Source organism: Halichoerus grypus, chromosome 10 (genome assembly GCF_964656455.1).
Source record: "Halichoerus grypus chromosome 10, mHalGry1.hap1.1, whole genome shotgun sequence".
Lineage (NCBI taxonomy): Eukaryota > Metazoa > Chordata > Mammalia > Carnivora > Phocidae > Halichoerus > Halichoerus grypus.
Window position 1 is genome coordinate 94,802,388 of NC_135721.1, and position 27,551 is coordinate 94,829,938.

A 27,551-nucleotide genomic window follows, 5' to 3' on the forward strand; every position below is an offset into this window, starting at 1 on the left:
AGCATTGCTCATATCCTCAAGCAAAAAATATTTGCCTTAATTAACTGATCTGATTATTTTCTTTAATCTGGCCTGATTTCTCAGGCCTATTTTTTTCTTGTTTTGTTCACTGCCCAAGCTATTTGACTCGAACTGTCATCTTCAGGAGTATTTTTTCACCTGGGAGGGCAACTAGCAACTTTATTATTTGCAGATTTAATTGGGTAAGGCTTACTAAATGTACAAAAATGTTAAAGAATAAAAAAAGCTAGTCAGTATGGTACTGAGTTGTATCTTGAAAGTAAGCTAGTGTTTGAGGGCAGAGGCGGCCAAGACGGCCAGGATCAAAGGCACACCTGTGTTCAGCCTCAGTGCTTCCAGCTCTGGACCAGTGTCACCCAGCTGCTGGGTGTCACGTGGGTCCTGACTATGGAGTACTGAGGTCTGGTTAGCCAGGAGGAACATTTCTGATTTTAATACCCTTTAGCTAAGTGCAGAGTCAAGGAGTGAGATGAAAGCAGGTCAAAATGCTATTTAAGTGACTTATCAGAGTCTTCTATAATTCTGTCCTGTTTATGCTGCATAAGAACAAAAATTAATAGGTTCCCAATGTAAACTCCTACCGCCACTTTCTGGCTCGTGCCAGCATGAAATGCGTGAAGGAAAAAGTTTACCTTCTCATGGGAGAACATGAAAGATGTCTCTCACCTTCAACTCCACCAGAGTAAGTCCTTTAAGAGGCAAAAGCTTTTTAGTAATCGTTTCTGTGGGGTTTTCTTTAGCCACTTCTCTTACTCATTGGATATTTTCAGGTATTACAAGTAAAGAAAACTAAACATGAAACTACATGGGTCGCCCACAACCTAGTTTTATGGCCTTTCTTTTGGAATTAGGTTTTTTTCCCCTTTAAAGAAACCTCAGTGTCTTTTTATATTTTCAAAGGCAGGATTTAAGCAAAGTGGTGTGAGATTAGACAAGGAAAAGATCTGGGACTTAACAGTATGTAAACAAGTACCTGGGAAGAATTTACTATGCAATAAGAAGGATGCCTAAATATTGCTGGGCAGGGGCTGTTTCAAGCATGTATTTTAAAAATGCTTTCTACGTAAGCCAAACAAGAGAAACATCATATCCTAAATGATGGCTCTTCTCAATCCTGATCTAATTTTATAAATAACCAACAAGCTTCCAGAACACATTCATAGAGTCTACAGTGCATTTTATTATACATCTTAGATTTATACATTTCATATATGCTTTTAAAGCTTCAATTAACAGTTCGATACAAAATAAAAAATATATATGTAGCAGTGGTTCTCAGGCACAGAATTTAGGAGGAGACTGGAGCAAGTTTTTTCCCTAGCATATAGTAAATATTATGAAACAAAATAGTGGAATGTTTCCATCTGACCCAGCTGCCTTTTTGATTGAATTTTATTACAGTGAACAGCTTTAGTAGGTAGGATATTGCTAACTGGAAACAATGAGACTCAAGTCTATAACCTGTATTTTCTTGAAGTGTGTGAGACCTAAATGATTACTTTTCTCCTAATAGAGCTCCAAGATCATCCAATGAAAATAATATTGTTCATAAAATATCTGGAGCATCAGCCTAAGAACCACTGCCCATGGTTATTCAATGTCTTCAGGCCTCACAGGATGAGGTAATGGTATGATGGATTTCTTCTCAGTGTCTCTGGAAAGTGCTTTCCTCATATCTGTTAGGAAGCAAAATTTAATGTAAGTACCCAAATACCAAAATACCTTATGTCAAAGTGTGTATGTAAAGTTCTCATAAGAGGTTTGTCCCCTACCCCATTTCCTAGGTCCTCAGAGACAAATTTTTTTTTTTTTTTTTTTTTTTTAAGATTTTATTTATTTGCGAGAGAGAGAATGAGAGACAGAGAGCATGAGAGGGAGGAGGGTCAGAGGGAGAAACAGACTCCCCGCCGAGCAGGGAGCCCGATGTGGGACTCGATCCCGGGACTCCAGGATCATGACCTGAGCTGAAGGCAGTCGCCCAACCAACTGAGCCACCCAGGCGCCTGAGACAAATGTTTTTAAGTGAGACTCCCAGTCACCAGTACTCAGCTCTTCATACCAATGTTCTTTTGACAAAATCTTAGTAAAATTAACATGTCGGTAACATAATATAACGACTGATAGCAATTAACCATTGGTTAATGTAATTTAACCATTGATAGGTTCATAAAGGCAGGTTAAAGGAGATTTAAATATTATAGCTCAAATTTAAAATATTAAGTCCAACAAATACTATGATTCTTTTCCATTTGTTAAAATGACTAGTGTGCAGAATGAATGTAAGTGTTTTCGCTTCTCTTGGGGGAGACTGCCACAGAAGGGGGCTCACCATAGGCGTCCTCGTCGGGCTCCCCGTTGCTGGCCGAGTAGTACTCTATGACCGTCCTGTACACGCTGTAGCCCAACTGCTTGTACATGTTGACTGCAACTTGGTTAGATACTCTTACAAAGAGATCGACAAAAAATCCACCCTTTCTTTAAGAAAAAAAAAGGGAAAATGTCAGTTACATATTTTTAAAAACACTTGTTTTTAGTTGGCTTTGACATACTCTTCAAAGAATGGTAATAATAGGACTTTGCAGCTGATTACCTCATATCCATTTTTATTACTGAGGATTTATGACAATTATTTTGAGGTACAAAGAGATGATTTTCTCTTAGCATACTAACATTTTAAAACCTGTATTTTCTTTAAAAGATAAACTTTTAAAACATTTTTTAAAACCATAATTGTCTTGTGTATTTTATATCACTGTAAATGACATGCTCATTTTATCAACTAGTGATACAATATTTTCACCCATACGTGCAATAACAAGCACCTGTGTGGCCATGGCCCACGCGTAATGACAGGACACGGGCTGCCTGACACTGGCAGCCCTGAAGCCCTCAGGTCTCTCTGAGCATTGACAGCCATCCCCTTTACCCAGAGGTCTCCAAGTCTTGACTCTTACTCTCATTTGCTCCTTGGTTTTTGCTGTAGATTCACCACCCAGTACAGTTTTTCCTATTTATGAACTTTATATAAATACTATCGTACTTTGTATATCATTTGGTGATTTGCCCCCCTCAATAATGTGCAAGTCAGGCTGGTGTAGCTGGATCATGTTCATCTTCCCTTTGTTTAGCATTCCATTGTATGGATGGATATACTACAAGTTGTCCATGGTTCCACAGATAAACATGTCGGGTTTTTACTATTATAAACTATGCTGCTATGAATATTTTTATTGTATGTCTCATGGTACAATATCTAAGGTCTACAACTAGGAGTGTGATCACTGGCTCATAGGGGCATCTTCAGCTTTTTTAGGTAATACCCATTTCCCAGTCTGCTCACACTCCCAGAGGAGGGTAAGACTCCATTCCCACAGTGACAAAGGCCTGGTGCATCAGACATTTTTATTTTTGAAAATCTCATAAAAGTATCTCCGGGTAATTTTAATTGGCATTTCTTATTACTAATGAGGCTAAATATATTTTTGTAGGCCATTTAGATTTCTCATTTTTTAGTCCTTATTGGTCTTTTACACATTTTTTTTTTTTCTCTTCCCAACTGTGGTTCTCTATGTATTCTGGATAGTTGACATTATGTAAAGGATTGTTGCAAATCTTTTCCCAGTTTGTGGCTTGACTTATTATCCTCATGTAACTTTTGATAAACAAAGTTACTTCAGTGAAGTTGCATATGAGCCTCTCCTTTACAGTCAGACTTTTTATAGCTTATTTAAGAAGTTCTTTTCTACCCTGAGGTCATGGGTTACTTAAAAGGGCTTTTGAGTTTTGCTTTTCACATCTAGGTTTTTAATAAATCTGGAATTGATCTGTGTATGGTAAGGTAGTAATCTGGGAAGTTTTTTTCCCATGTGGATATCCAATTGTGCCACCATCCCTACTGAAGAGAGTGTCCCTTCACTGCTGCTCTGCAGCTGCCTCCTCTGGAGTGTGTCAAAATCCACGTATCCCTGCATCTGTTCCTCGATTCTGTTCCACTGGTCTGGACAAGTACGCCAGCAGTGACACAGAGCTCGCTCATTACTGCTTGATATCTGGAGGGGCAAACCTGCCCATTTTGTTGTTGTTCAAATGATCTTATCTCCTTCCATTCCCCTGTAAGCGTCAGAATCAATTTAACAAGTCTCACAAAAAAGACTGGAGATGTTGAGGGGCGCCTGGGTAGCTCAGTCGTTAAGCGTCTGCCTTCGGCTCAGGTCATGATCCCAGGGTCCTGGGATCGAGCCCCACATCGGGCTCCCTCTCCGTGGGGAAGCCTGCTTCTCCCTCTCCCACTCCCCCTGCTTGTGTTTCCTCTCTCACTGTGTCTCTGTCAAATAAATAAAAAAAATATTTAAAAAAAAAAAAAGCCTGGAGATGTTGATTGCAATTACACTGGCTCCATGGATCAAACACCAGTTTAGCCCTCCATGCCACTGACCTAGTTCTCTCTCCACTAAGATAGATCATCTTTTCTGTCTCTCAGGGAAGTGTTAGAAACTTCAGTGAAGTCTCACACAGCTTTTGTTAGATTTTTCTCAAAGGGCTAAGGTATTTTGATGCCACTGTAATTGGCATCTTTTCCTAAATTTTACTGTTTGTATAGAAATTGAAATTAAATTTTATACTGACTGTCCAACTCTGCTTAACTTTTATTCTAAACATTTATTTATAGCTTCTTGTGGTTTTGTTTGTACAATCTTATGTGTACAAAGTAAGAGTTTTGTTTCTTCTCAGTCCTTGTATCTTTTATTTTTCTTGCTGTACCGTGCTGTCTAGGATTTCCAGTAAATTACTGAAGATGGGCCGACTGTAGGCATCCTTCTTGTCTCATCCCTCTCTTCAAAGGGAAAGCATTCAGTGCATCACTGAAATTATTTACTACAGGTTTTTGGTAGATATTCTTTTTTTAGGTTAAGGAAGTTCTCTTCTATTTCCTTCATTGCTAACAGTTTTTAATCAATAGGATTTTATCAAAGCATTTTCTGCACTTACTAACAAATGTTCTCCTTTCATCTGTTAATATGGTGGAATACATTTACAGATTTTCTCATGTTAAAACAACCTTCCTTCCCCTGATAGATCATCCTTTTTATGAATTGCTGAATCCATTTTGCTAAGATTTTTCTGGGACTTTTGCATCTATAAAGACTGATATTTTCTTCAAATTTTCATTCCTCTTATTTCTTGTTGGGTTTTCTTACATTAGTTATTTTAGCCTTAAGAAAAAGTTGAAAAATGTTTTTTTTAGTTTGTGTAAAAGTGAACTTATTGTCGTTACTTCTTAAAATAGTTGGTAAAATTTGCCAGAGAATCCATAGCTTTCTGGAAAGATTTTTAGCTACTGATTGTAATCTGTTGAGGAAGGGGGTCTGCCTGCAACCTATTTTTGTACTGCTCTCCGGCTAAGAACAGTTATTAAAATTTTGAAGGGGTGTTTTAATATACACATACACACATACATACATATGCACACACACAATAGAGATATTAACTGGCCTGTAAAGCCTAAATATTTATCTGGCCCAGGAAAAGTACTCACCCCTATTCTACGCCCTTAATCAATCTGTCTAATTGTTCTATCAATTAGAAAGAAGCATGTTCAAATCTCCCATTATGATAATGTCTGCTTATTTCTCCTTGTATTTTTATCAATTTTTGCATTTTTACTTTGAATTTATGTCACTGTGTACATAAAACTTGTAATTATTACATCTTCCTGATGCATTAAATCTTTTCACCTATAAGCAATGACCCTTTTTTACTCTGATAATTATTGAACTATTATGTGACTCTTGTTAAGTATACCAACTGTCTTTTGGTTAGAATCTGCATGATAATTTAAAAAATTTCTTTCAGTCTTTAATCTTTACATATATGTCCTGTAAATAGAATACAGTTCTGACAGTCTTTGTCTTTATTTTACTGTTGTAAGAACACTTCAGTATGAGGTTTTTCCCTCTTAATAAATTTTAAATGTACATTATTGTTTACTACAGGTAAATGTACAGCAGACTATAGAGCTTATTCATTCTGTTTAACTGAAACTTATGCCTGTAACTTCCCATTCCCCTCTCCCCCTGGTCTCTGGCTACCACCATTCTACTCTTTGATCTCCAAATTTACCTGTTTTAGATATCTCGTAAGAGTGGAATCACACATTATTTGTCTTTCTGTGGCTGGCTTCACTTAACATAATGTCATCAGGTCTTTGTCTTTTAACTGGAGTACTTAGTCCATTAACATTTAGTGTTGTATTTACGGATTATATTTGGATTCATAGTAACATCTCATTTCAGGCTTTTTGTTTTACCACTTTAATTTCCTTTTTCTTTCTTGTTTTTAATGTATACAGTTAAAAATACATGTATGTATGTATGTAGATAGGTACATATACACACACACAAAAATCTTATAGCAACTATTCCAAAGTAATGAAGATTTAGAAACTGGTAAAGAAGGGAACTTAGTGGTTTTCTACTCTGAGAGAGAATTTATCCCATAAGTACATAAAATCATATGTGTACGGTAATAACTAATTAGAACCCATTTCTTAACTCCCTGTCCACTATATAATAATGCCAAATACTTTTTTTCAATAAGATAATGCCATTAACAAATATGTAAAAACTAAAAATTTTCAAGTACTAGAACTTATTTCTTTTTCAGCTAATACTATTTTCTCTCTTCTCTGAATAAGCTCAAGTTCCTCTTGCCCTAACTTGGTCCAGAACATTTTCAGGCCATGGTTACTTCTTTAAAACTTGCCTTTTTAAAATCCATTAAGTGGAAAACCTCAAGAGCCCTTCTCAGCAAATATTCCCTTTCCTATATACTGCTAGGCATTTAAAAGTAGAGAAAAAAATAAATGGTAGCTTGACAACTGATTAAACTTACACACACATCTCTTATCTCTTTTAGAATGGGAGCTGGCAGGAGTCTTTTAATTAAATTACTTTTATCTCACATAATGAGGGTGTGAGATTGACATACACAATAGGTCTTTTTTTAAAAAGCCCTAATGCTGGCAGTTCCCAAACTGTGCTCCAGAGTGCTCCAAGGTGGCCCTGTAGGATATTTCAAATGTTTGGGGAAAACACAGACAAACCTTACATGTCAGATACTGGCAAACTACTAGTTTGATATAATCACAAATGCAGCATTACATGGTGTTACATTTCTTTTGATGACAGAGTAGGTCATCAAAGGTTTTATGAAGCCAGGTTTTGGCAGTTCCTGTGACTAAAAAAAACCCCCAGTACCACAAGAAAATCAGTATGAAACAAGAATGCAGGTGGTTGTGTTGAATCTGTTTCCAAGGTTGAGAAGTCATGCAATTCCCAAAAGGCACACATGTCTCATTAGTTGGTAACCACAATTACTTAACAATGAAATAAAAATACTATTTCTTTCAATTTGTTTTTTTTTTCCAAACAGCTACTAGTTTGTTAGGCCATAAATACTTACTAAGCAGTTAGGACATAACTGCTTAAGTCTGAACTGAGGGATTTTTTTTTTTTTTGGCCATAGGGGCACTATGAAAAAGATCACTGAGATGCCAAGGGCAACGTTAACAAAGAATTTGGGAATATCTGCCATAGTGGCAAGAACACTAAAAAAAAAACCTTAAGGGCTAGTCTTTGATTGCACCTGTTAACCAGCACATAAGCCCATGGCAGGTCACTCACTTCGCCTGATTTTTCTTCAATGGCTCAATAGGGACAACACTACTACTCTGAATATGTGAATACCCTGCAAACTGTGAAGCACAACATTCAGGCTGAACAGAAAAAAAAAAATCTTATACATTTTCACCATAAGAAAAATCAAATAGTTAGGGTTTATAAATGATCACTTGAAAAGCAGGATCTCACCTTTCTGAAATCTCCTCTAATAACTCCATAAGTTTAGCAGCCAAACCAAGGCGTCGAAATTCCGGAGCGACAGAGAGAGCTGTGACGTGCCCATGCCATTCTTCCCTAGCTACTGAGCCTTCCGCTTTACCCATGACTGCCAACAAAAGATTGCACTCAGTAATTAAACACACGGATTTATACATGAATACAGAATGACTGTTGGCACATTTTTATGATAAAGGAAACTAATGACAAAGTTTTAATTTTAAGTAACATGTAAAGTCATCTAGCTAATGGTTAATAGTGCTCTTAATTTGACTTTCACTTAGAGAAAGGTTTCTTTTCAAAAAAAGGAATGAACTAAAAACGCAACTAATTTTGAACACAGAACCAGAATATCTATTTCTTTAAATATCTACATTTCATGTAGTTATATATGTGTACCCAAAACTGATAACCCACAGCTCAAATTTTCATTAGTAATGCTACTAATTCAATGGAGATGCTACAATTCCTGTGTTATGTACCAAATAAACCATGTAGAAATGTAACATAAGCACAGAATGAAAGATCCATGAAGCCTGAGGTCCTGTCTGTATCTACCCCTGAGGCCTAGAGCACAATGCCTAAAATGTAGAAAGCATCGTCGAGCTGTCAGTGGTTAAAGGAAGTAAAATTACAGGCATCATGATTATATTTCCACCTCTGCAATCAATCTAAAACAATCAGTTGAAATCTGTATTAAAATCTCAACTGCCTACCCAAAAAAGTTCTAGTGGTATTATACTTACTATAACCCATCAACTCTCCACCAGGTGCCTCCGCAACAATGAAGTACTCTGGCCAGTGGGCAAGGTACTGTAAGTAAAAAGGAATCCCATACTAGAGTCTCGTTAAGGAGTGTGGAAAGTAACGGACAGTACAAAGTTCTTCATAAAAGAAATATTGTGAAGAAAGTTCCTTTGAAAAGTACATTGTTACTTTATCCCCAGCTCTATATATGTGTGATTTCTATATTCATGTCAGTACATTAAATATTTAGGTCAGCACTAATAATTTATAACAAAATTGCGTGAATATAGAACTTCAAAAATATGAGTGGCAACACCACCATCTAACAGCAGAGAGCCAGAAGTCTGAAGTTCTATCATCTGTGTCCATACTGATCGCACTGTATCTAAATCTCGGCACAGCACTTACTATCACTGGATATTGTTTACTATCTCCCTTTTGGATATGAATGTCATGTTCACTCTATCCCTGGTGCTTGGCACAAAGTAGATGCTCAGTACATTTGTTTTTCCATAATTGCACTAGAAAATTAATGACTAGTTCCTACTTTAGCTTCAGCTGTGTGGCTGTGAAAGTAACTTTAAAAGTTAAGCACTCCCAGAGTCAACAATTACCTAGTGTTTCCCCTGTACTGATTCAAATTCTCTCTCTCTGGTACTACAAATAAAAGCTGACTTAAGAGTGAAAGCCTGAATAATTTGCTCAATACGAAACTCTTCAATCCTGGCGTCCTTACTGACATGTGCTTATTCTTCTATTTCTTCTTAGTGTAAGCTTACTGATGCAATTCTATGAGGGGCCACCACCAATCACACAATTTTTTTTAAGGTTCTGTAAAATCTGCTCAGTTGTAAACTCTTCAGACTCTCCTCTGAACAACAGCCACTGTTTTGAGCACTCTTCAAACATAACCAGTAACAGGGCAGGCCGGCCAGTCTTCTTGCCATTCAGCCACCGACACACACCATTACCACCTCTCCTCCAGCTCCAGGAGGAGGCCAGATGTCGGCTCAGCAACTACCAAGCCCTGGCAGGTTACTTTCAAACATGGCCTCACCTGGATTATGGGACTTTTACTGTAAATTTGAAGTGTCAGTAGACACACACGCTATAACTTGATTCGCATCCTAATACTTTACCTTATTATACAGTGAAAATTTTTGTGTCATTCAGAAGTCTTTTTTTAAACATGGAGATCTCTTTAAAAAGTCATAATTTTTGAAATATAAAATGAAACCTTTTGGTGATTTTTTTGCTTTTTCACTCAGCTTTATTTCTGATATGTACCCCTGTCGTTACCTATACCTATAATTAATCTTTAATAATGTACAGTACACTCCGTTGGGTAAACAATTTAAATTTCCTATCTCTTGACAAGGGACATGTGGGTTATTTTGTTTCTCAAAAATCTTTTTAAGTTCCTCATGAATACAGTGTAATTTAACCATTTCCTTGTGTGTGAGTGCTATTCTAAATTTTTAATATTAGAATTCCGCAATAAAATTTTTTGTAATGACATAACTCGGGTTAACAAACATTTCCTATAATGGGACAGACAGTAAATATTCGTCGCTGGGTGGACCAGCTCTGATGCAACTACTCTGTGAAAGCCATGGACAAAGCTACAGACAATATGTAAATTATTCAGCGTAGCTGTGTCCAATAAAACTGTATTTACAAAAATAAAAATAGGCAGTGGACCAAATTTGACCCATGCACCTTAGTTTGACAGTTCCTCCCCTGACTGACTCTATTGTTTTTAGCTTCTGGGAAATGGAATTAGTACTATGTATTACACTGCCAACGTGCCTTCCAGAAAGACTGCAGCAATTTATACTGTCACTAGCAATTTATGAGAATGCTCCTCTTACCCTCATCAGCATGAGTTTTATCATTTTTTTAATCCTTGATAATTTGATAGGTAAAGCATGGCATCTCATTTTGGTTTTAATCCACATATCTTTTGACTGGTGAGACTGAACTCTTAATAATGTCATTGGCGGGACACCTGGGTGGCTCAGTCAGTTAAGCGGCTGCCTTCGGCCCAGGTCATGATCCCAGGGTCCTGGGATCGAGTCCCACATGAGGCTCCTTGCTCAGCAGGGAACCTGCTTCTCCCTCTCTCTCCATCTGCTTGTGCTCTCTCTGTCAAATAAATAAAATCTTTAAAAAAAAATAATAATAATAATAATGTCATTGCCTTCTTATATGCCCTCTTTTGTTAAATTATCAGTTAATATTACCCTCCTACCCTGCAATGGACATGGAGTAAAAGCTAGAAAGTGACTGAGAATGTGGGATTGTCTATTAGTGCAACATAACCCAGAGCACCCTAACTTTACACATCTTTGCCCATTTTTCAATGGGGAACATGATAGATACAGCTAATTATTACCCCAAATCCTTTCTTAGTAACAAGCCCAATTTAAAGCTGGGCTCCTCCCCTGACTGTTACAGCTGATGAGTGCGGCAGGGGCAGCTGCTGGTCAATGGGATACAGAAGGCCTGTGTGGTACTTCCTAAAGGTACCCCTGAAAGGGAAGGTCACTCTCACCTTCCCCTCTGTCGATCCTGCTGCCAGGAACATGGATGTGATGCTGTTTGCTCGGGCAGCTATCTGGGACAGGAAAGCCAAGGCCACCCTGGGAGTGAACTAGTGGTTAAAGTGCACAGCCTGGTCGCCGATGACTTCATGAAACCACCACAGACTGCTCGTCACCTTCAGGCTTCACTCACAGAGAGTAATAACCCATCTTGAAGTCACTGCTTTTGGTTGTATGGAGCCATACTTACTGCCCAGGGGCAAGGTAGGCAGGGGAGCTGCACTGCTGTAGATTTATGAGGTCATTCTGTTAGCAGCTTGTCAGGCAGATTTAAGACAACTCTTACCCCCAGTTCGTTTGGTTTTTTAAATTACTTTCAATGTTGCTTATGTTTCCTGGCCTATAAGTTTTAAAGTTTTTTGGTACTGAAGTCTATTTTTTCTTTTGTTTCTTCATGTTCCTTACTCTTAGCCTTCATTTAACTTTTTTTTTTTTTAAAGGATACAGTTTCTGTAAGTGGATCCAAGTTACTAAAAGAAAGAAAAGAAATGTCAATAGTAAGCAGTGTTGACAAACCAGTTTAAATAAGCCACTGAAACTAAAAACATGCACCAGGAAAACAAAACATGCCAAATCCACAACTTTAAAACCAACTTTAGGGCTAAGGAGGATAGTGTAAGCTACCGAATGGCCAAACTGAGCCATCACAGCCTCTATAAAGATACCTATAAACTTTTATTTAACTGTTTCTTCCTTACAAGTTACTTTATAGTTAATATGTCTGCATCAAAACCTTCCATTTTCTAATTGGCAGTAAGTCATTAATGGAACGGGGGCCCAACAAGGCATGTAAATCACAGACAGAAAGTAAGACTAGCTCCCGCAGCATCCGACAGCAGTCCCTCCCTCCTGTGTCTGCGCCTTCACCTGCTCAGTCTGGGCCCTCTCACCACTTGGTGTTTGCTCCCCACTCTTCTACATTCTCACTTCCTCTCCCCCACCACCCCATCCCTTAACTTTTGGGGAAGACTCCCGCATCTGGCTTTGGTGCTGCCCAGCACCTGTCTCACCAGCATATCTGATCACAATACTCCTGAATCAGCAGTTCTTAAAATGCACCTTTACGGCTGGCTGCAAAGAGCTCTGCCCCTCACTTTCCTATTCAACTAACAGAACCGCTATTTTGCCAGGCTCAAAACCAGCCACCCACAACTCTTCCTCTTGTATATCCAGTCAGATTCTTCCTTGGGACCCTTACACCAAGGCACTTCTCTAGGCCAGTAGTTCTCAAATTTTTTGGTTTCAGAACCCATTTACACTCAAAAATTACTGAGGACCCCAAAGAACTTCTGTTTATGTAAGTTATATCTACTGATATTTAAACTTTCTAAAATATTCATTCATTTTAAAATAATAAATTACATGTTAATATGAATAACCTTTCTTTTTAAACCAGAAGTCATTCTACTTTTTTTTTTTTTTTAAGATTTTATTTATTTGACACAGCGAAAAAGGGAACACAAGCAGGGGCAGGGGGAGAGGGAGAAGCAGGCTTCCTGCTGAGCAGAGAGCCCGATGCGGGGCTCGATCCCAGAACCCTGGGATCATGACCTAAGCCGAAGGCAGACGCTCAATGACTGAGCCACTCACGCGCCCCGTCACTCTACTTTCAAAAACACAATTTATCGACAAGAAAGGCATTGTTTTAACAATTTTACAGATCTTTGTAACATCTGTCTGAAGAGAAGACAGCTGGATTCTCACATCTGTGTCTGTTATGCTTGGTATTGCAAGTCACACAACTGAAAACGCCACTGTACACTTGTGAGAGAATGAAAAAGGCATAAAAACCCATTTTGGTGATACCCTGAAAATCACTCTGACCTTGCAAAAAGAAGCTTGAAGAGCCTTAGGCAATCACTGCTCCACCGTGTGGGAATACAGTCTTCCACACTTCTCAAGGACTACTTTATAGCCTCTCATCTTGCCTCAACTCTCCACAACAGGCCACCCCTTCTCAATCTCAGCTGCTTCCTATTTCACACAGAAAATATAACAACAGTAGGAAGAAACCTTCACCAGGGTCCCACCATGGAACCACACACCTACAAGCATCTGCACCCCCCTCTACTTGCTCTCCTGTAACCATGCCTGGAATGCTGGTGGGCAGATCCACACCCTCTCACTGCCCAGGCCCCCGCTCCCACAATTCTCTTCTCTCCTGGGATAAATGTGCAGACATACTGCACACTTAACCATCAGCAGCTCTTGACAAGGCTCCCCACTCCCTCCACCTGAAATGCTCTCCCCACTCAGCTTCCAAGACTCACCATCAGCTTTTCCTCCCACCTCAGTGGGCCACTAAGGTCTCCTTCAACACCTGGAGCCTCTTTTTCCCTATCCACATTCACTCCACCACTGATGTCACCTAGTGTCCTGGTTTTAATACCATCTACATAGTGGGGGCCCCCCAAATTACTATCTTTAGTCCAGTTACCTACCTGATTTCTGCACCTGGGTATCTCAATGCACTTAGCAGAGAAGCCCAACTCCTAGGAGGGTCTCTCCAAGACCTAGCCCTGTTTTCACCCTCTCACTCTGCTCTATCCACACTGGCTGCCTCCTCCAGTCAGAAACAGGTACCTGTACCCTCGCTGCCTGGAAGTTCTCCGGCTCCCAATATCCACAGGACTCAACTCCTCACCTCCCCTTCAGTTAAAACAAGGTTTTGGGGCGCCTGGGTGGCTCAGTTGGTTAGGCGACTGCCTTCAGCTCAGGTCATGATCCTGGAGTCCCGGGATCGAGTCCCGCATCGGGCTCCCTGCTCGGCAGGGAGTCTGCTTCTCCCTCTGACCCTCCCCCCCCTCATGCTCTCTGTCTCTCATTCTCTCTCTCAAATAAATAAATAAAATCTTTCAAAAAAAAAAGACATTTTAAAAAATAAAAAATAAATAAATAAATAAAACAAGGTTTTGCAGGCGCCTGGATGGCTCAGTCGGTTAAGTGTCTGACTCTTGATTTCAGCTCAGGTCCTGATTTCTGGGTTGTGAGATCGAGCCCCGCATCAGGCTCTGAGCTGAGTGTGGAGCCTGTTTAGGATTCTCGCTCTCCCTGTCTCTCCACCCCTCCCCCAGCCCCCTGCACGTGTGTGCGCACGTGCACGGTCTCTCTTAAAAACAAAAAAAAAATATATATATATATATATATGGTTTTGCCCTATTCTTAAAACTTCGAGGCACACTATCCCTTCCCAGGCCTGCACCTCCCAAACCCAAACCTTTGTCAAGTCATCATCTCTGGGCTGTTGCCAAGACGTCCTAAATGACTTACCTGCCTGATATACCGCCTCTAATTTCCTCACATTCCATATAACCCTGTGGTGAAGAGCTTGGGCTCCGGGGCACTGGTCCTTAAACAGCCGAGAATACGCATTTGCAAAGTGTTCTTGGTGGTCTGGGACCACTCTTAGAGAACCACTGTTCTAGAGCCAATCTCCTTGGATTAAATTCCTTGCTTCACCCACTCCCACCACAGGGTCTATCACCTGGGACAATTCTCTTACACTCTCAGTACCTTAGTTTACTCATACAAAAAATGGGGATAACGAGAGCACCTACTTCAAAGACCTGTGAGAATTAAATGATTATTACAGTGCCAGCGCCCAGCAAGCACAGGGGGAGCTCAACACAAGTCACTGGAGTTACACTGCTCTGACTGAAAGAGGCCCATGAGAAAATTCTTCCCAACAATGAAGCCTGAAACCTCCGACGACAGAGCAAAAGTGCAGTTTCACCAGCTGCTCTGATGGCGCAGTTAGAGAAACCCACTCCTCCAGTCACACCTGTCTCCCACCGTCACACCTGCTTCCTTCTCCAGAACTTCCTCATCACTGTCAACATTTTATCCACCCTTCAAGGCTCATCCCCTCTTTGAAAGGTTTCTAGCCAACTCCTCTCAAGTTCTTCCCATCCTCCTAACACTTGAATCCGAACCACTTGATCCTCAGTTTTCACACACTGCCCAGCTGTCTTTAAAGTGGATTTTGGACTGGTGGGTGGATGGATGGATGGACAGATATGTGAGGAAGTCAACAAAAGGTTAACTGTAGAATCTAGCCGATGTGTCTATAGGTGTTCAGGGTAAAATTCTGTCAACTTTTTAAATGTTCAGAAACTTATGTAATAAAATGTTTTGTTTTTTTAAAAAAAGGTACCTGCAAGTCACAAGTCCTGCCTTAACTCGGATTAAAAGAAAGTACACACAGTGGGCCTCCACCAGCATGTGTCCCCGCCCCGACTCTTCACACCTGAAAGTGGCTGTCCAGCCTGGATGCGCCGCTTCAGCAACGAAATGAACAAAAACAAACCCGGGCCAAGAAAGAAACGGCGGCGGTCGCTGCCACCCTCACAAGGTTTCACTCGGATACAAATGAACCATCAGCGGGTGGGCTGCACCACGTCCGTATTCTCAACAAACACCTGGCTGTTGACCTCCCAACGACCCCGCGGCCAGCGCTTCCATGCCCACCGCTGCGCAGAAGACGAAGCCGCATCACCCGCCCGGCCACTGGCCGCAGGCGGCAGTCCACTGCTGGACTCGGGCCGCTCCCCCACCTCCTACCACTCGCCCCGGCGCATCGGGACAGCCACCGCGACAGGCCGCCCGCGCGCTGCCCCGGCTCCGACGAGCACACAAGGATGCGGGATGAAGCCGCAGCGCCTCGGCCAAGGTCAGCAAGGAGGTCCGCACGTCCGCCCCGGCCCCGGCTCCGACCCGGCGGCTCCAGGGAGGAGCCAGTGGCGGGCGGCGGGGGTAGCCCCGCGGGCCCCAGCCCGGGAGAGGGGACGCGGCCACCAACGCCGGCCCAGGGCGCCTCACTCACATGTTGTTGAAGCGGAACAGGTCATCGCAAGTGAAGGCCCGGAGCGTCGTCATTGCGCCGCCGCCGCAGAAGCCGGCTCAGGGGGATCCCGCGCCCGCCCCGCCGGAAGTTGTCCTGCGCGCGGTGGCGGCGGGGGCGGGCGGGAGAACTGCTTCCGGGCCACGAGTTGCTCGGCAACCACGGCAGCAATACGGCTCTCTCTGGCGGCGGCGTCTGGAATTGCAGGATCATTCTTGTAAAGTCACGGGGGTCTTACCCTTCAGAACCTCAAAACTCCTCCGTGGGACTCCTTGGAGGAAAGAGTGTGATCTCCTAGGAAGGAGACAGAAAGCTGCCAGGGGTTAGGAAATCACAGCAGAAAAGCGGGGTTCAGGAACACTTGGGTGGCCCGTAATAAATGGACCAGAATGGGAGAATTCATGATCCAGAGCTGCCTGTCCCAGTGATGCCCGCCCCGTATGTGATCTCAAATCTTCTACTACCACGTTTACAAACATAAAGAGAAAGGTGAAATGAATTGTGACAGTATATGTTATTTTACCTCGTATATAAAAAATATTCTCATTTTACATGTAATCAATTAAAAAAATATGGAATGTTTTACTTTTTTTTGGACTAAGTCTTTGAAATCTGGTGTGTATTTTACATTTGCAGCATATTTCAATCTGGGAGGTGATTTGTCATCAGAAATACTTGTTCTGTATTTAGATTTCATCAAATGCATACATAAAATGTATAGTTAAAAAGTAGATTTGCATACTCAAATGGTTCCAATCATACTGAGCTTTCAAATAACTGAAAGGAACATCAGTTTTCGCATTTAAACTTAAATTAATTAAAGTTAAATGAAGTTAAAAATTCCATTCTTCAGTAGCATAAGCCACATTTCTAGCACTCAATAGCCCTATAGGTAGTGGCTGCCCCACCATATTGGACAGCACAGGTGCAGAGGCTAAGAAATGTGCTGCCTGCTTTTGGAGGTTCTTTCACCTCACTCCTTTTCTAAGCAATTACTGAGGTCTTGAGGGACACATTGCAGAGGTCAAACCAACCCACTTAACTCTTCAAGAAGAGGTCTGAATTCCAAGGCCCTCACATCTAACTGCCCTGGGACCCTAGTTGCTCCACAGGGATCTTCAACGGCCCTCTGACCAGATATGTGGGCCAGGCATGGAAGGAGAGGGCAGATGGCTGAAGAAATAGGTAGGCCTATAAGAAGGATCTCCCAAGGTCCAAGCTCATCTCCAGGTATTGTTTCCAAAAACCTCAATAATATAAGTGAGTGTAAACACACAGGTAATAGTCCCTGGAGCATGCAAACTCATCCTACAAATGCACCCAGAGGGCAGAATATGACCTCATGAGCTCAGCTACTGCCTGCCAGGTGTTTAAACAGGGAGACATTTTAGAAGCATTTTCCTATCAGCAAATCTAAGGTGCCACTTTGAGTGAATTAAAGGATAATTTGTGATTTTCATACAAATATAAAATGAGCACATGACAAAGATCGTAATTCATTAATTAATGAAAGAACCAGTAAGTTGTTACAACCACTTCAAGGGAGAAGTTGAAGTGCACAAGGCAGGGCGTCTGGGTGGCTCATTTGGTTAAGCGACTGACTCTTGGTTTTGGCTCAGGTCATCATATCAGGGTCCTGGGATTGGGCTCCGTGTGCAGTGAGGAGTCTGCTAGAGGATTCTCTCTCCCTCTGCCCCTCCTCCCACTTGCGCACTGGAGCTCTCTCTAATAAATAAATATTTTTAAAAAAAAACTGAAGTGCACAAGGCAATTGGGAATGCTGAAATGTATGTACAAATAAATGTGAAACTGGTTGATATCCGCAGAGCAGTAATCTAGTGCATCATCTGGACATGTATGATGCATTTCTATTTCTGTGTACAAGAAACAGTTTCTTTACCATCAGTTTTCTGCAGCTTACAGAGCTAACCTGGAAGGGTGTCCCTGACAGAACATCTAGTCATCTTTTTTTTTTCTTTTTTGGTCCTTTCACATTGAATTAAAACCAAAGAGATTGCTGAGCACCATAGAAACATGGGTACTTAAAGGTTTCCTTTAAAGCTGAAGACTTTGTAAACATCATTACTCCATTGTTTTCTGGTGTTTAAAGTTTCTGGGGGAAAAGAGTAGGCCAGATGATTTTTGTTTTCCCTTTTGTGGGTGACTTAGTTTACTTTGGAGTGTCATTCGTCATAACACTTCCAGAAGTAAAACATTCTTAACAGTGCATACATTTTAAACCTAGTGAATCTCTGGAGTGTATCTCCTAGTGCATTTCAGCAGTTTAAACACTGAAATTAAAAAAAAATCAAAGCTGGATCGCTCCCACATAGCCAGTGAGAATGTGAAATAGTGCAGCCTCTCTGGAAAACAGTTTGGTGGTTTCTTTAAAACCTAAATATGCAACTTACCATTTAACCCAGCAATTGCACTCCCAGGCATTTATCCCAGAGAAATGAAAACTTATGTTCATATAAAAAACCTATATACAAATGTTGAAGCCAGAGTCAAAATTCTGTGTGTGGTATGATTCCATTTATGTGACATTCTGAAAAAGGCAGAATTATAAGAACAGAAAACAGATCAGTGGTTGCCAGAGACTGGGGTGGGGGGGAGCAGAAGGGAATTATGGGAGAGTTTTATAGAACTGATCATTACTGAGTGTTTCTGTCAAAATTCATAGAACATACACTAAATAGAGTGAATTTTACTGTAAGTTATACCTCAATAAACATGACTTTAAAAGAATAAAGTCAACAGTTTTTACGTTATTGTCCCCACCATTTCGATAAAAAGCATGAACTGCATTGAACCTCATAAAATCTCACGGTTTTTTGAGCTCCTGGGACATGCTGTTATTGATTTCGGTTTCAGTGCCTTCAATTTTATTTTTAACATGCAGGAGAAGCACTGTTTCAGTCCTGGCTGCAAATTTTCCCCACGTTAAAGATGACTCATAGAACTTTTTATTTATCATTTTACATTGTGTAATTCCTTTTACTGCTTAGTTGGAAAAAACTACAAGCTTTTACCACATTTTATCACAAAACATTTTCCTGCTCATTGAGACAAAACACCATGTGCTCTTCTGTAAATAGTGCTGACCCAGGTTCTCATCCACCATGGCAGAATTCCACATTTAAACAAGCAAACAGCTTGGTGTCTCATCTGTTGTTGCTCCGTTTCTTTTCTTTCAGATCATGTGGAAAGGACAAAGAGCACAGTAAATATATATATTTTGACAAATCCTAGGCAATGTGCTCGACAATAAAACAGCTTGGGTGGGTGGCTGCCTTCAGATAGCAAATTTATTTTTTACATATAATAACTGAGCAGGGTAGATGCATTGACTGACCATCAGCGTAATAATCTATGTTCAGTTCTGCTAACCAGGTTTTCAATTGTGCTCACCACTCATATCAAGAGCTGACTACAGGTTTGCATGAAACAAGACAGACTCCATACATCCACTCTCTACCAATACCTCACTAAAATGAGAATTTAGAAAAAATTTTTTTCAACATATAAATCCATAAGAACAAAGAGAATGAAGGAAGAGACAATAACAGTGAGAAGTTGCAACAAAATTATGGATGCTAATAAACTCATTTAGCAGATAGAATAAAGCCAAAAGGTCAGTGACTGCAAGAGGGAAAGCCAAGAAATAAGGCAATTACTTCCAGGGGCAGAATCCGTGGAGGCTCGGGAATTAGACAAGCCAGGTACCAGAATGGGAGAAGATAAGACTCTCACTCCCTGGAGAGGCACAAGAAGCTGTGTGCTTGAGTTCACAGCATGAGCATGAAGGGTGAGGTTAAGATACCCTACAGACGATGGAGATTTTAAGTAAAAGCTGGCATCCTGAATGATGAACCCCTGCAAACCCTTTACCTGCTCTGCTCCCAGAATGCTGGCAGCTAAACTGAACCCCACCCTGCCACCCCCAGTAGGATATTAGAGAATTTTTTTGTGACTAAGCTGCCTGACCCAAGAGAAAAGCCCCACAGATATTCACATTTTTTTCAGACAAAATGAGCAGACTGCTACATAGTCATTCCAAGAGAAGGGACACACATTCACAAACTCTGCCCAGTATACATGATTTCCAACAAGTTTTGTGGTGCTTTACATTTAGTTATGAATAGTTAAAAGTCACTGAGCATTTGAGTAGAGCCTCTAACCCAAAAGACAGAGATCAAAACAATCCAACAAAAATAGAACTGCATAAACAGAAAAACACTAAAAGAGATCTTACTATAATATCCACAGAGAGGTAAGAAGATACTGTATCCATGGAAAGAAAGAACAAACTGTTATAAAAATTACATTCAGAAACAAAAAAATAATTGGAAATTGCAAATATGTTATTGTGTTTAAAAAGATTAATAATTAAAGCAATGCCCCCGAGAGTATAAGAAATAAAGACAGAGACAGAAAATAGGGATTAAAGCTAAAAAAAAAGCTCAATCTAGTAGGTCCAATATTCAAATAATAGGATTTCCAGAAGAAAAAGAAAATGGAGAGGAAGAAATGATAATTGTAATAGTATAAGAAATGTCCTCAGAATTTAAAAATATGAGTCTCCAGAGTGAAAGAGACCACAGAGTCTCCAATACAGTTGATGAAAAAAATACACATCAAGGCACATCACTGACATTTCCAAACAGCAGGGATAAAGAGAAGATTCTAAAAGTTTCTAAAAAGATTCTGGAAAATGGAAATGAGGTATATTACCAATAATGAAGCAGAAGAAAGAGAAATCAAGGAATCAATCCCATTTACAATTGCACCAAAAACCATAAGATACCTAGGAATAAACCTAACCAAAAAGTTAAAAGATCTGTACTCTGAAAACTATAAAACACTTATGAAAAAAATTGAAGATACAAAGAAATGGAAAAACATTCCATGCTCTTGGTTGGAAGAACAAATATAATTAAAATGTCTATACTACCCAAAGCAATCTACACAGTCAATGCAATCCTTATCAAAATGACACCAGCATTTTTCACAGAGCTGGAACAAACAATTCTAAAAATTTTATGGAACCAGGAAAGACCCTGAATAGCCAAAGTAATGTTGAAAGAGAAAAGCAAAGCAGGAGGCATCACAATTCTGGATTTCAAACTATATTACAAAGCTAAAATCATCAAGACAGTATGGTACTGGGACAAAAACAGACATAGATCAATGGAACAGAATAGAGAGCCCAGAAATGGACCCTCAACTCTATGGTCAACTAATCTTCAACAAAGCAAGAAAGAAGACCCGATGGAAAAAAGACAGCCCCTTCAACAAATGGTGTTAGGAAAACTGGACAGCCACATGCAGTAGAATGAAACTGGACCACTTTCTTACACCATACATAAAAATAAATTCAAAATGCATGAGGGACCTAAATTTAAGACAGGAATTCATCAAAATCCTAGAAGAGAAAGTAGGCAACAGCCTCTTTGACCGTGGCGGCAACAACTCCTTGCTAGACACATCTCCAGGGGTAAGGGAAACAAAAGCAGAAATGAACTATTGGGACCTCATCAGGATAAAAAGCTTCTTCTTCTTTTTTTTTTTTTTAAGAGAAAGAGAGAGCACGCATGCAAATTGGGGGGGGGTGAGAGGGAGGAGAAGAGGGAGAGAGAGAATCCCAAGTAGGCTCCACGCCCAGCATGGAGCCCAATGTGGGGCTTGATTCTATGACACCGAGATCATGACCTGAGCTGAAATCAAGAGCATGCCCAACCAACTGAGGCACTCAGGTGCCCCAAGATAAAAAGCTTTTGCACAGTGAAGGAAACAATCAACAAAACTCAAAGGCAACTGATGGAATGGGAGAAGATATTTGCAAATGACATATCAGATAGGTATCCAAAACCTATAAAGGACTTATCAAACTCAACACTCAAAAAATAATCCAGTTAAGAAATGAGCAGAAGACATGAATAGACACTTTTCCAGAGACATCCAGATGGCTAACAGACAAATGAAGAGATGCTCAGCATCACTCAGCATCAGGGAAATACAAATCAAAACCACAATGAGATATCACCTCATACCTGTCAGGATGGTTAAAAATGAACAACTCAGGAAACAACAGATATTGGTGAGGATGCAGAGAAAGGGGAACCCTCTTACACTGCTAATGGGAATGAAAAGTGGTGCAGCCACTCTGGAAAACAGTATGGAGTTTCCTCAAAAAGTTAAAAATAGAACTACCCTTCAACCCAGCAATTGCACTAACAGGTATTTATACAAAGGATACAAAAATGTTGATTAAAAGGGGCAAATGAGGGGTGCCTGGGTGGCTCAGGTCATGATCCCAGGGTCCTGGGATCAAGCCCCACATCGGGCTCCCTGCTCTGCGGGAAGCCTGCTTCTCCCTCTCCCACTCCCCCTACTTGTGTTCCCTCTCTCATTGTGTCTCTCTCTGTCAAATAGATAAATAAAATCTTTTTTTAAAAAAATAAATAAATAAAAGGGGCAAATGAGGGGCGCCTGTGTGGCTCAGTCGGTTAAGCATCTACCTTCGGCTCAGGTCATGATCCCAGGATCCTGGGATCGAGCCCTGCATTGGGCTCCCTGCTTAGCGGGAAGCCTGCTTTTCCCTCTCCCGCTCCCCCTGTTTGTGTTCCTGCTCTCACTATCTCTGTCTCTCTGTCAAAGAAATAAATAAAATATTTAAAAATATAAAATAAAATAAAAGGGGCAAATGCACTCCAATGTTGATAGCAGCAACAATAGCTAAATTATGGAAAGAGCCCAACTGTCCGTCGGCTGATGAATGGATAAAGAGGATGTGGTATATGTATATACAGTGGAGTATTACCCAGCCATAAAAAAAGAATGAAATCTTGCCATTTGCAACAATGTGGATGGAACTAGGGGTATTATGCTAAGCGAAGTAAGTCAGTCAGAGAAAGACAAATATCATATGATTTCACTCATACATGGAATTCAAGAAATGGAACAGATGAACATAGGAGAAGGGAAGGAAAAATAAAATAAGATAAAAATAGAGAGGGAGGCAAACTATGAGAAACTCTTAAATATAGAGAACAGACTGAGGCTTGCCAGAGGGGAGGTGGGTGGGGAGATGGGCTAAATGGGTGATGGGTATTAAGGAGGGCACTTGTTGAGATGAGCGCTGGGTGTTATATGTAAGTGATGAAACACTAAATTGTGCTCCTGAAACCAATACTACACTATAGGTTAACTAACTTGAATTTAAATTTAAAGAAAGGAAGGGAGGTGTATTAGTTCACTTTTGCTACTTATCATACCACCCAAACTTGTGACTTAAAAATTTGTGGGTTGGTTGGGTAATTCTTCTGGTCTGAACTGGATGCATGGCTTAACACTGCCTTACTCACATGTCTGGGACTTCCTGGAATGGGGGGACCACTCTCCCCACAGTCTCTTGTTTTCTAGGAAACTAGTCTGGATTTGTTCACAAGGGTGATGAGAGGGTTCTCAGCAGCAAGAGAGGGCCTGCTTTTCAAACATTTACTTGCCTCATATTTGCTATTGTCCCTCTGACCAAAGTAGGTGATATGGCTGGGCCCATAGTCAAAAGTGGAAGGAGGTCATCCAATGTTATAGGTAAAGTGAGATATGATTCTTTGGAGGTCATTATGACAACTGTGTAAGGTACACACAAGGTATATCTTGATAGAAGCAAGGATTAGAAATCAAATGGTATTGACTTGTCAACGGCACCTCTGAAAGCCAGAAGTCAAATGAAGGAAAATGATTTCTAACCTTCAAAATTCTGAGAGACAATTTCTAACATAGAATTCTCTTCCTGGCCAAATGATCAAGCACTAGTAAGGATAAAAGAGAGGAATACGTAAAGCCTCAAATATTTCACCTCCAATTTTTCTGAATAGGGTGCTTCAAGAAAACAAAAAAGTGAGTGAAGAAAGAGAAAAGACAAAATAAGGGATCTGGATATAGGAAATAAGATGTTTAACTCCATAGAATGGTAAGGAGAATTCCCAGGATGACAGTTTTATCGAGTCCTGGAGACCAACTGGTCCATATTACAACAGGAGCTCAGCTCTAGGAAGATATCTCCATGAAAAAATAAACAAAAATAAAACAGGAAATAATGGATTATTCCAAATTTTTAGCAAGGGATTTCTCAGCCGTGGAGTAGAAGTTGAGGAGGAATTAGTGGTAGGTACATGAAAAGTAAGCAAGCCAGAGGGATAAAAAGGAAACAACTCTAAGATCCAAGGATCTCCAATCCTACTGCATTGTAGGTTAGCTCTTAACAATGTTTACACTGTCATGATAATAAAAAACATGAATTTATCCAAAGTGTCGTGTAATTATTTGGGGAGGATAGAGAAGAAAACATGCACGTGTATAAATACGTGGTAAGAGATATAAGAGATTAAATCCTCACCTTCCATAATAGGGACTGAGTAATTAATGTCTAATATTGGAAAAGAAATCAATACACATCTGAATACCCATGCTTTTAGAAATATGGAGCCAAAGAATGGAAGACACAGCTGTAGAAGCTGCTTAGGGGAGGAGGCACCAGAAACAAGTTGTGGGGAGCTGCTTCATTATGTACCAGTGAATATTTGACATTGTAAACTGTGCACTGTGTTTATATTTTTAAAAACAAACCCTCCCTTTCCCCCAGAAAAGCCAGGGCAAAATCATGTGAATGAACCAACGTCATGGAGAAAAGCGCAGGAGGGCTCAGTATTGTTGGGAAGGATGGCCCTAGAGAAATGAAGATCAGAAGAATCAGAAGGATATGGAAGGCCTCAAACATTTAACCTCCAAGTCTTCTGACCCTTTCCCTTTGCAATCGCTGGCTGGTGAGGCCAAAGGAACTCACTCTTCCAAAGACATTTTGAACAACTCACTCCTTGGTCACCAAATACATTTAATTAAACATATCTTCCATGTTTTTCAAACTTGGTGAGTAAAATGGCCCTCTTAATGAACACGTCCTCAGGGACTGAAATGCCTTTAATAGAAATATGGCTGTCCTTTCAGAGAATAAAAAAGCTCATGAACTTCCTACATCATGTGCAGACAGTGCGACTAAATTCTCCGGACTACATGAAGATGTCCCTGCACACACATGTGTGTCCACACGCATGTGCGAGCAGCTGGCCCAGACAGAAAGAACTTTCCCAGTTTCTGTCGGCCTTCGCACAGTCAGAGGTAAAAGAAGACAACATCCAACAAAACCAGCAAAACTAGTAAATCTGACTTCATCAACCCATCTCGTTTTTGGTTTTTCCCCAGACCCTTCAGGTCTCTTCCCCACAAAAACAAGAATGTAACGAGTAACCAACTTTGAGGTAAATATTTATTTCCTGAGAGCGGCATTTTAAACCTTTTGTGATAATGCAAGGGGATTTGAGTGAGGTTATGTCTTTTTATAGAGTGAGCCTCACGGGGGTGCCTGGGTGGCTCAGTCGGTTGAGCATCTGACTCTTGGTTTCGGCTCAGGCCGTGATCTCAGGGTGGTGAGATGGAGCCCAGCGCTGGGCTTCGCACTCAGCACGGTGTCTGCCTGAGATTCTCTCTCTCCCTCCCTCTGCCCCTCCCCCCACTCACGTGCGCGCGCGCTCGCTCTCTCTCAAATAAATACATAAATCTTTAAAAAGAAATAATAAAGTAAGCCTCACAGCTATTTCCTTCTTCCCTCCTGTGTGGTAAGAGCAGCACACCTACAAATTGTCTCATTGTATTAGCTGCACAGATGCCATCACCCCAGACCCGCCTGGAACTAACGCTTCCCCATCAAAGTACAGTGTGCACATGCATCATCTGCAGATTTTGCTAAAATTCGGGCTCTGCTTCCGCTGGTGTGCTTCCTGGAAGACTCACACCAGCGCCAGGGAGATGCGATGCTTGGCCCATGGACTATATTTTGCAGCAAAATGTTAAGCTATCTGTGTAATGAGATTTTGCAGTTTGCCAAGTATCATGCTGGTAAAAACCCAAGCTTTCCAACGTCCTAGCTAGTTCACCTATATTCATTTTTGATTGGCTAAAGAGTCTTTGTCAGCTTATTGTTCTTTGCCAGTTTTCCTTCTTTCCGTTCAGAGTGGACGCATGTCTGTTCACTGCGAAGGTGAAAGCCAGGGAGGAAGAGAAAACGAACTGCAAGCCCAATCTGAGAAAGTGAGTCCATTTTCTCATGATCTGTAGAATGGGCAGGAGATGCGAAGCATGCTCATCAGAGATAAAGAGCTTCACATCAAATACCTTATTCTTTTGGGTAGAGCACAATGCTATTAGGAGTAATCCTGGTAAATGATATACATGCTTATGTAAATATCGAAATAAACAAGTGATTATAATAAATACAACAGAAAGTGGAAAAGCTGTCCAAATAATCCCTGACCAGAGTTACACTTCTACGTAGGTAATAATTCCTTTTTGGGAAGGGCTGCCGTAGGCTCTGTGGGGCAGAGACGGGTCCTCTCAGCATCTCACTCAGACTGGGAAGCGGACACACCTTGTCTTTGCAACCTCCCTTCCTCCCCTTCGCCCTTCTTGGCACAAACCCCCACTGGCTATGGGCCCTGTGGATTCTCTAGGCCAGTAGGGAACGCTGAGAAAATATTCCCAGTTCTCACACACGAGCACGCACACACACACATGCACACACCCTGCCGCCGCCACCACCCCCGCCGCCCTCATCAGCACCAACAGAGTTAAAGGATGCCGTTCGCTTCATTTTTTTCCTCCCATGCTAGGCAGCTCACCCCAATATATCTTGCTTAACTTCTGAGACCTGCTTCCTGCCCTTCTTCTATCGCACCAGAAACTTGCCAGCAGGTAATACCCGAAGCGGGTAAGTACAAAAAACAGTAGTGGAAAAATTTCGAAGACATTGCTCACATCGCGATAATAGCAACTAATATTTAATATGCATGCGGGGTGCCCAGCACTGCTCTGGCTCGGCACGGATGAATTCTTGCTGGCCAGGGACACTCGGAGCAGCCAAAGATGCTGTGATGACCTCAGCCGTAAGAAGTGTGTGTTTGATAGGGGGCACGTGTGTTTTCTAATGGAGGTAAGCGGTGGATGCTTTTTAAATTTTATATATACATACACTCATTATTTTTTAGCTTTTCAAACTCTTCCTAGGTATTATGCTAGAACTGCACTACCCAACATGTAGCTTCTCAGCCACATGTGGCTTTTGAGCATTTGACAAGTGGCTGGTTGGTGTGAAATGAGCTGTGGAATGAGTGCCAGACATACGCAAGATTTTGAAGACAGCGTAAAAAGAAAATGCATCTTTAATATTTAAATTAATTGTTGAAGTATGATCTTTGGGATATCATGAGTTAAATTATTAGGAGCCTGGTAATATATTACTATTGATTTTGCCTATTTCTTTTTCCTTTTTCTTTTTTTAAAGATTTTATTTATTTGACAGAGAGAGAGATCGTAAGTAGGCAAAGT

General features: G+C 40.9%; 1 protein-coding gene and 1 long non-coding RNA gene across 3 annotated transcripts; one reads left to right on the forward strand and one right to left on the reverse strand.

Annotated features, from left to right (window-relative positions):
- Positions 1-1,181: 1,181 nt before the first annotated feature.
- Positions 1,182-16,221, reverse strand: NAA20 (N-alpha-acetyltransferase 20, NatB catalytic subunit). Of its 2 annotated transcripts, XM_078056861.1 has the most exons (7): positions 16,089-16,221; positions 11,712-11,736; positions 11,218-11,305; positions 8,663-8,729; positions 7,890-8,025; positions 2,351-2,496; positions 1,182-1,697 (listed from the first exon to the last, which is right to left on the reverse strand). In XM_078056861.1, the coding sequence occupies exons 1-7, from the start codon at positions 16,111-16,113 to the stop codon at positions 1,612-1,614; spliced, it is 573 nt and encodes a 190-aa protein (XP_077912987.1). In that variant the 5' UTR covers positions 16,114-16,221; the 3' UTR covers positions 1,182-1,611. The 2 variants fall into 2 exon arrangements, with proteins under 2 accessions (XP_077912987.1, XP_077912988.1); XM_078056862.1 differs by lacking the exon at positions 11,218-11,305 and having other exon boundaries at positions 8,663-8,753.
- LOC118531390 (uncharacterized) lies at positions 10,847-16,691 on the forward strand. Its single transcript, XR_013441924.1, has 2 exons — positions 10,847-11,470; positions 15,416-16,691. It is a non-coding gene; the product is annotated as an uncharacterized LOC118531390 (long non-coding RNA).
- The last annotated feature ends 10,860 nt before the right edge of the window (positions 16,692-27,551 follow it).

What these genes read in the sequence shown, in the direction of transcription:
- NAA20 (XM_078056861.1), bottom strand. Translation starts at nt 16,113, where the DNA reads ATGACCTGTTCCGCTTCAACAACAT. An exon ending in CTGTTCCGCTTCAACAACAT is followed by an intron (nt 11,737 to 16,088) that starts GTGAGTGAGGCG and finishes TCTTTCTTTTAG; the next exon opens with TAACTTGGATCCACTTACAG. An exon ending in CAGGATCGACAGAGGGGAAG is followed by an intron (nt 8,730 to 11,217) that starts GTGAGAGTGACC and finishes TTTTACTTACAG; the next exon opens with TACCTTGCCCACTGGCCAGA.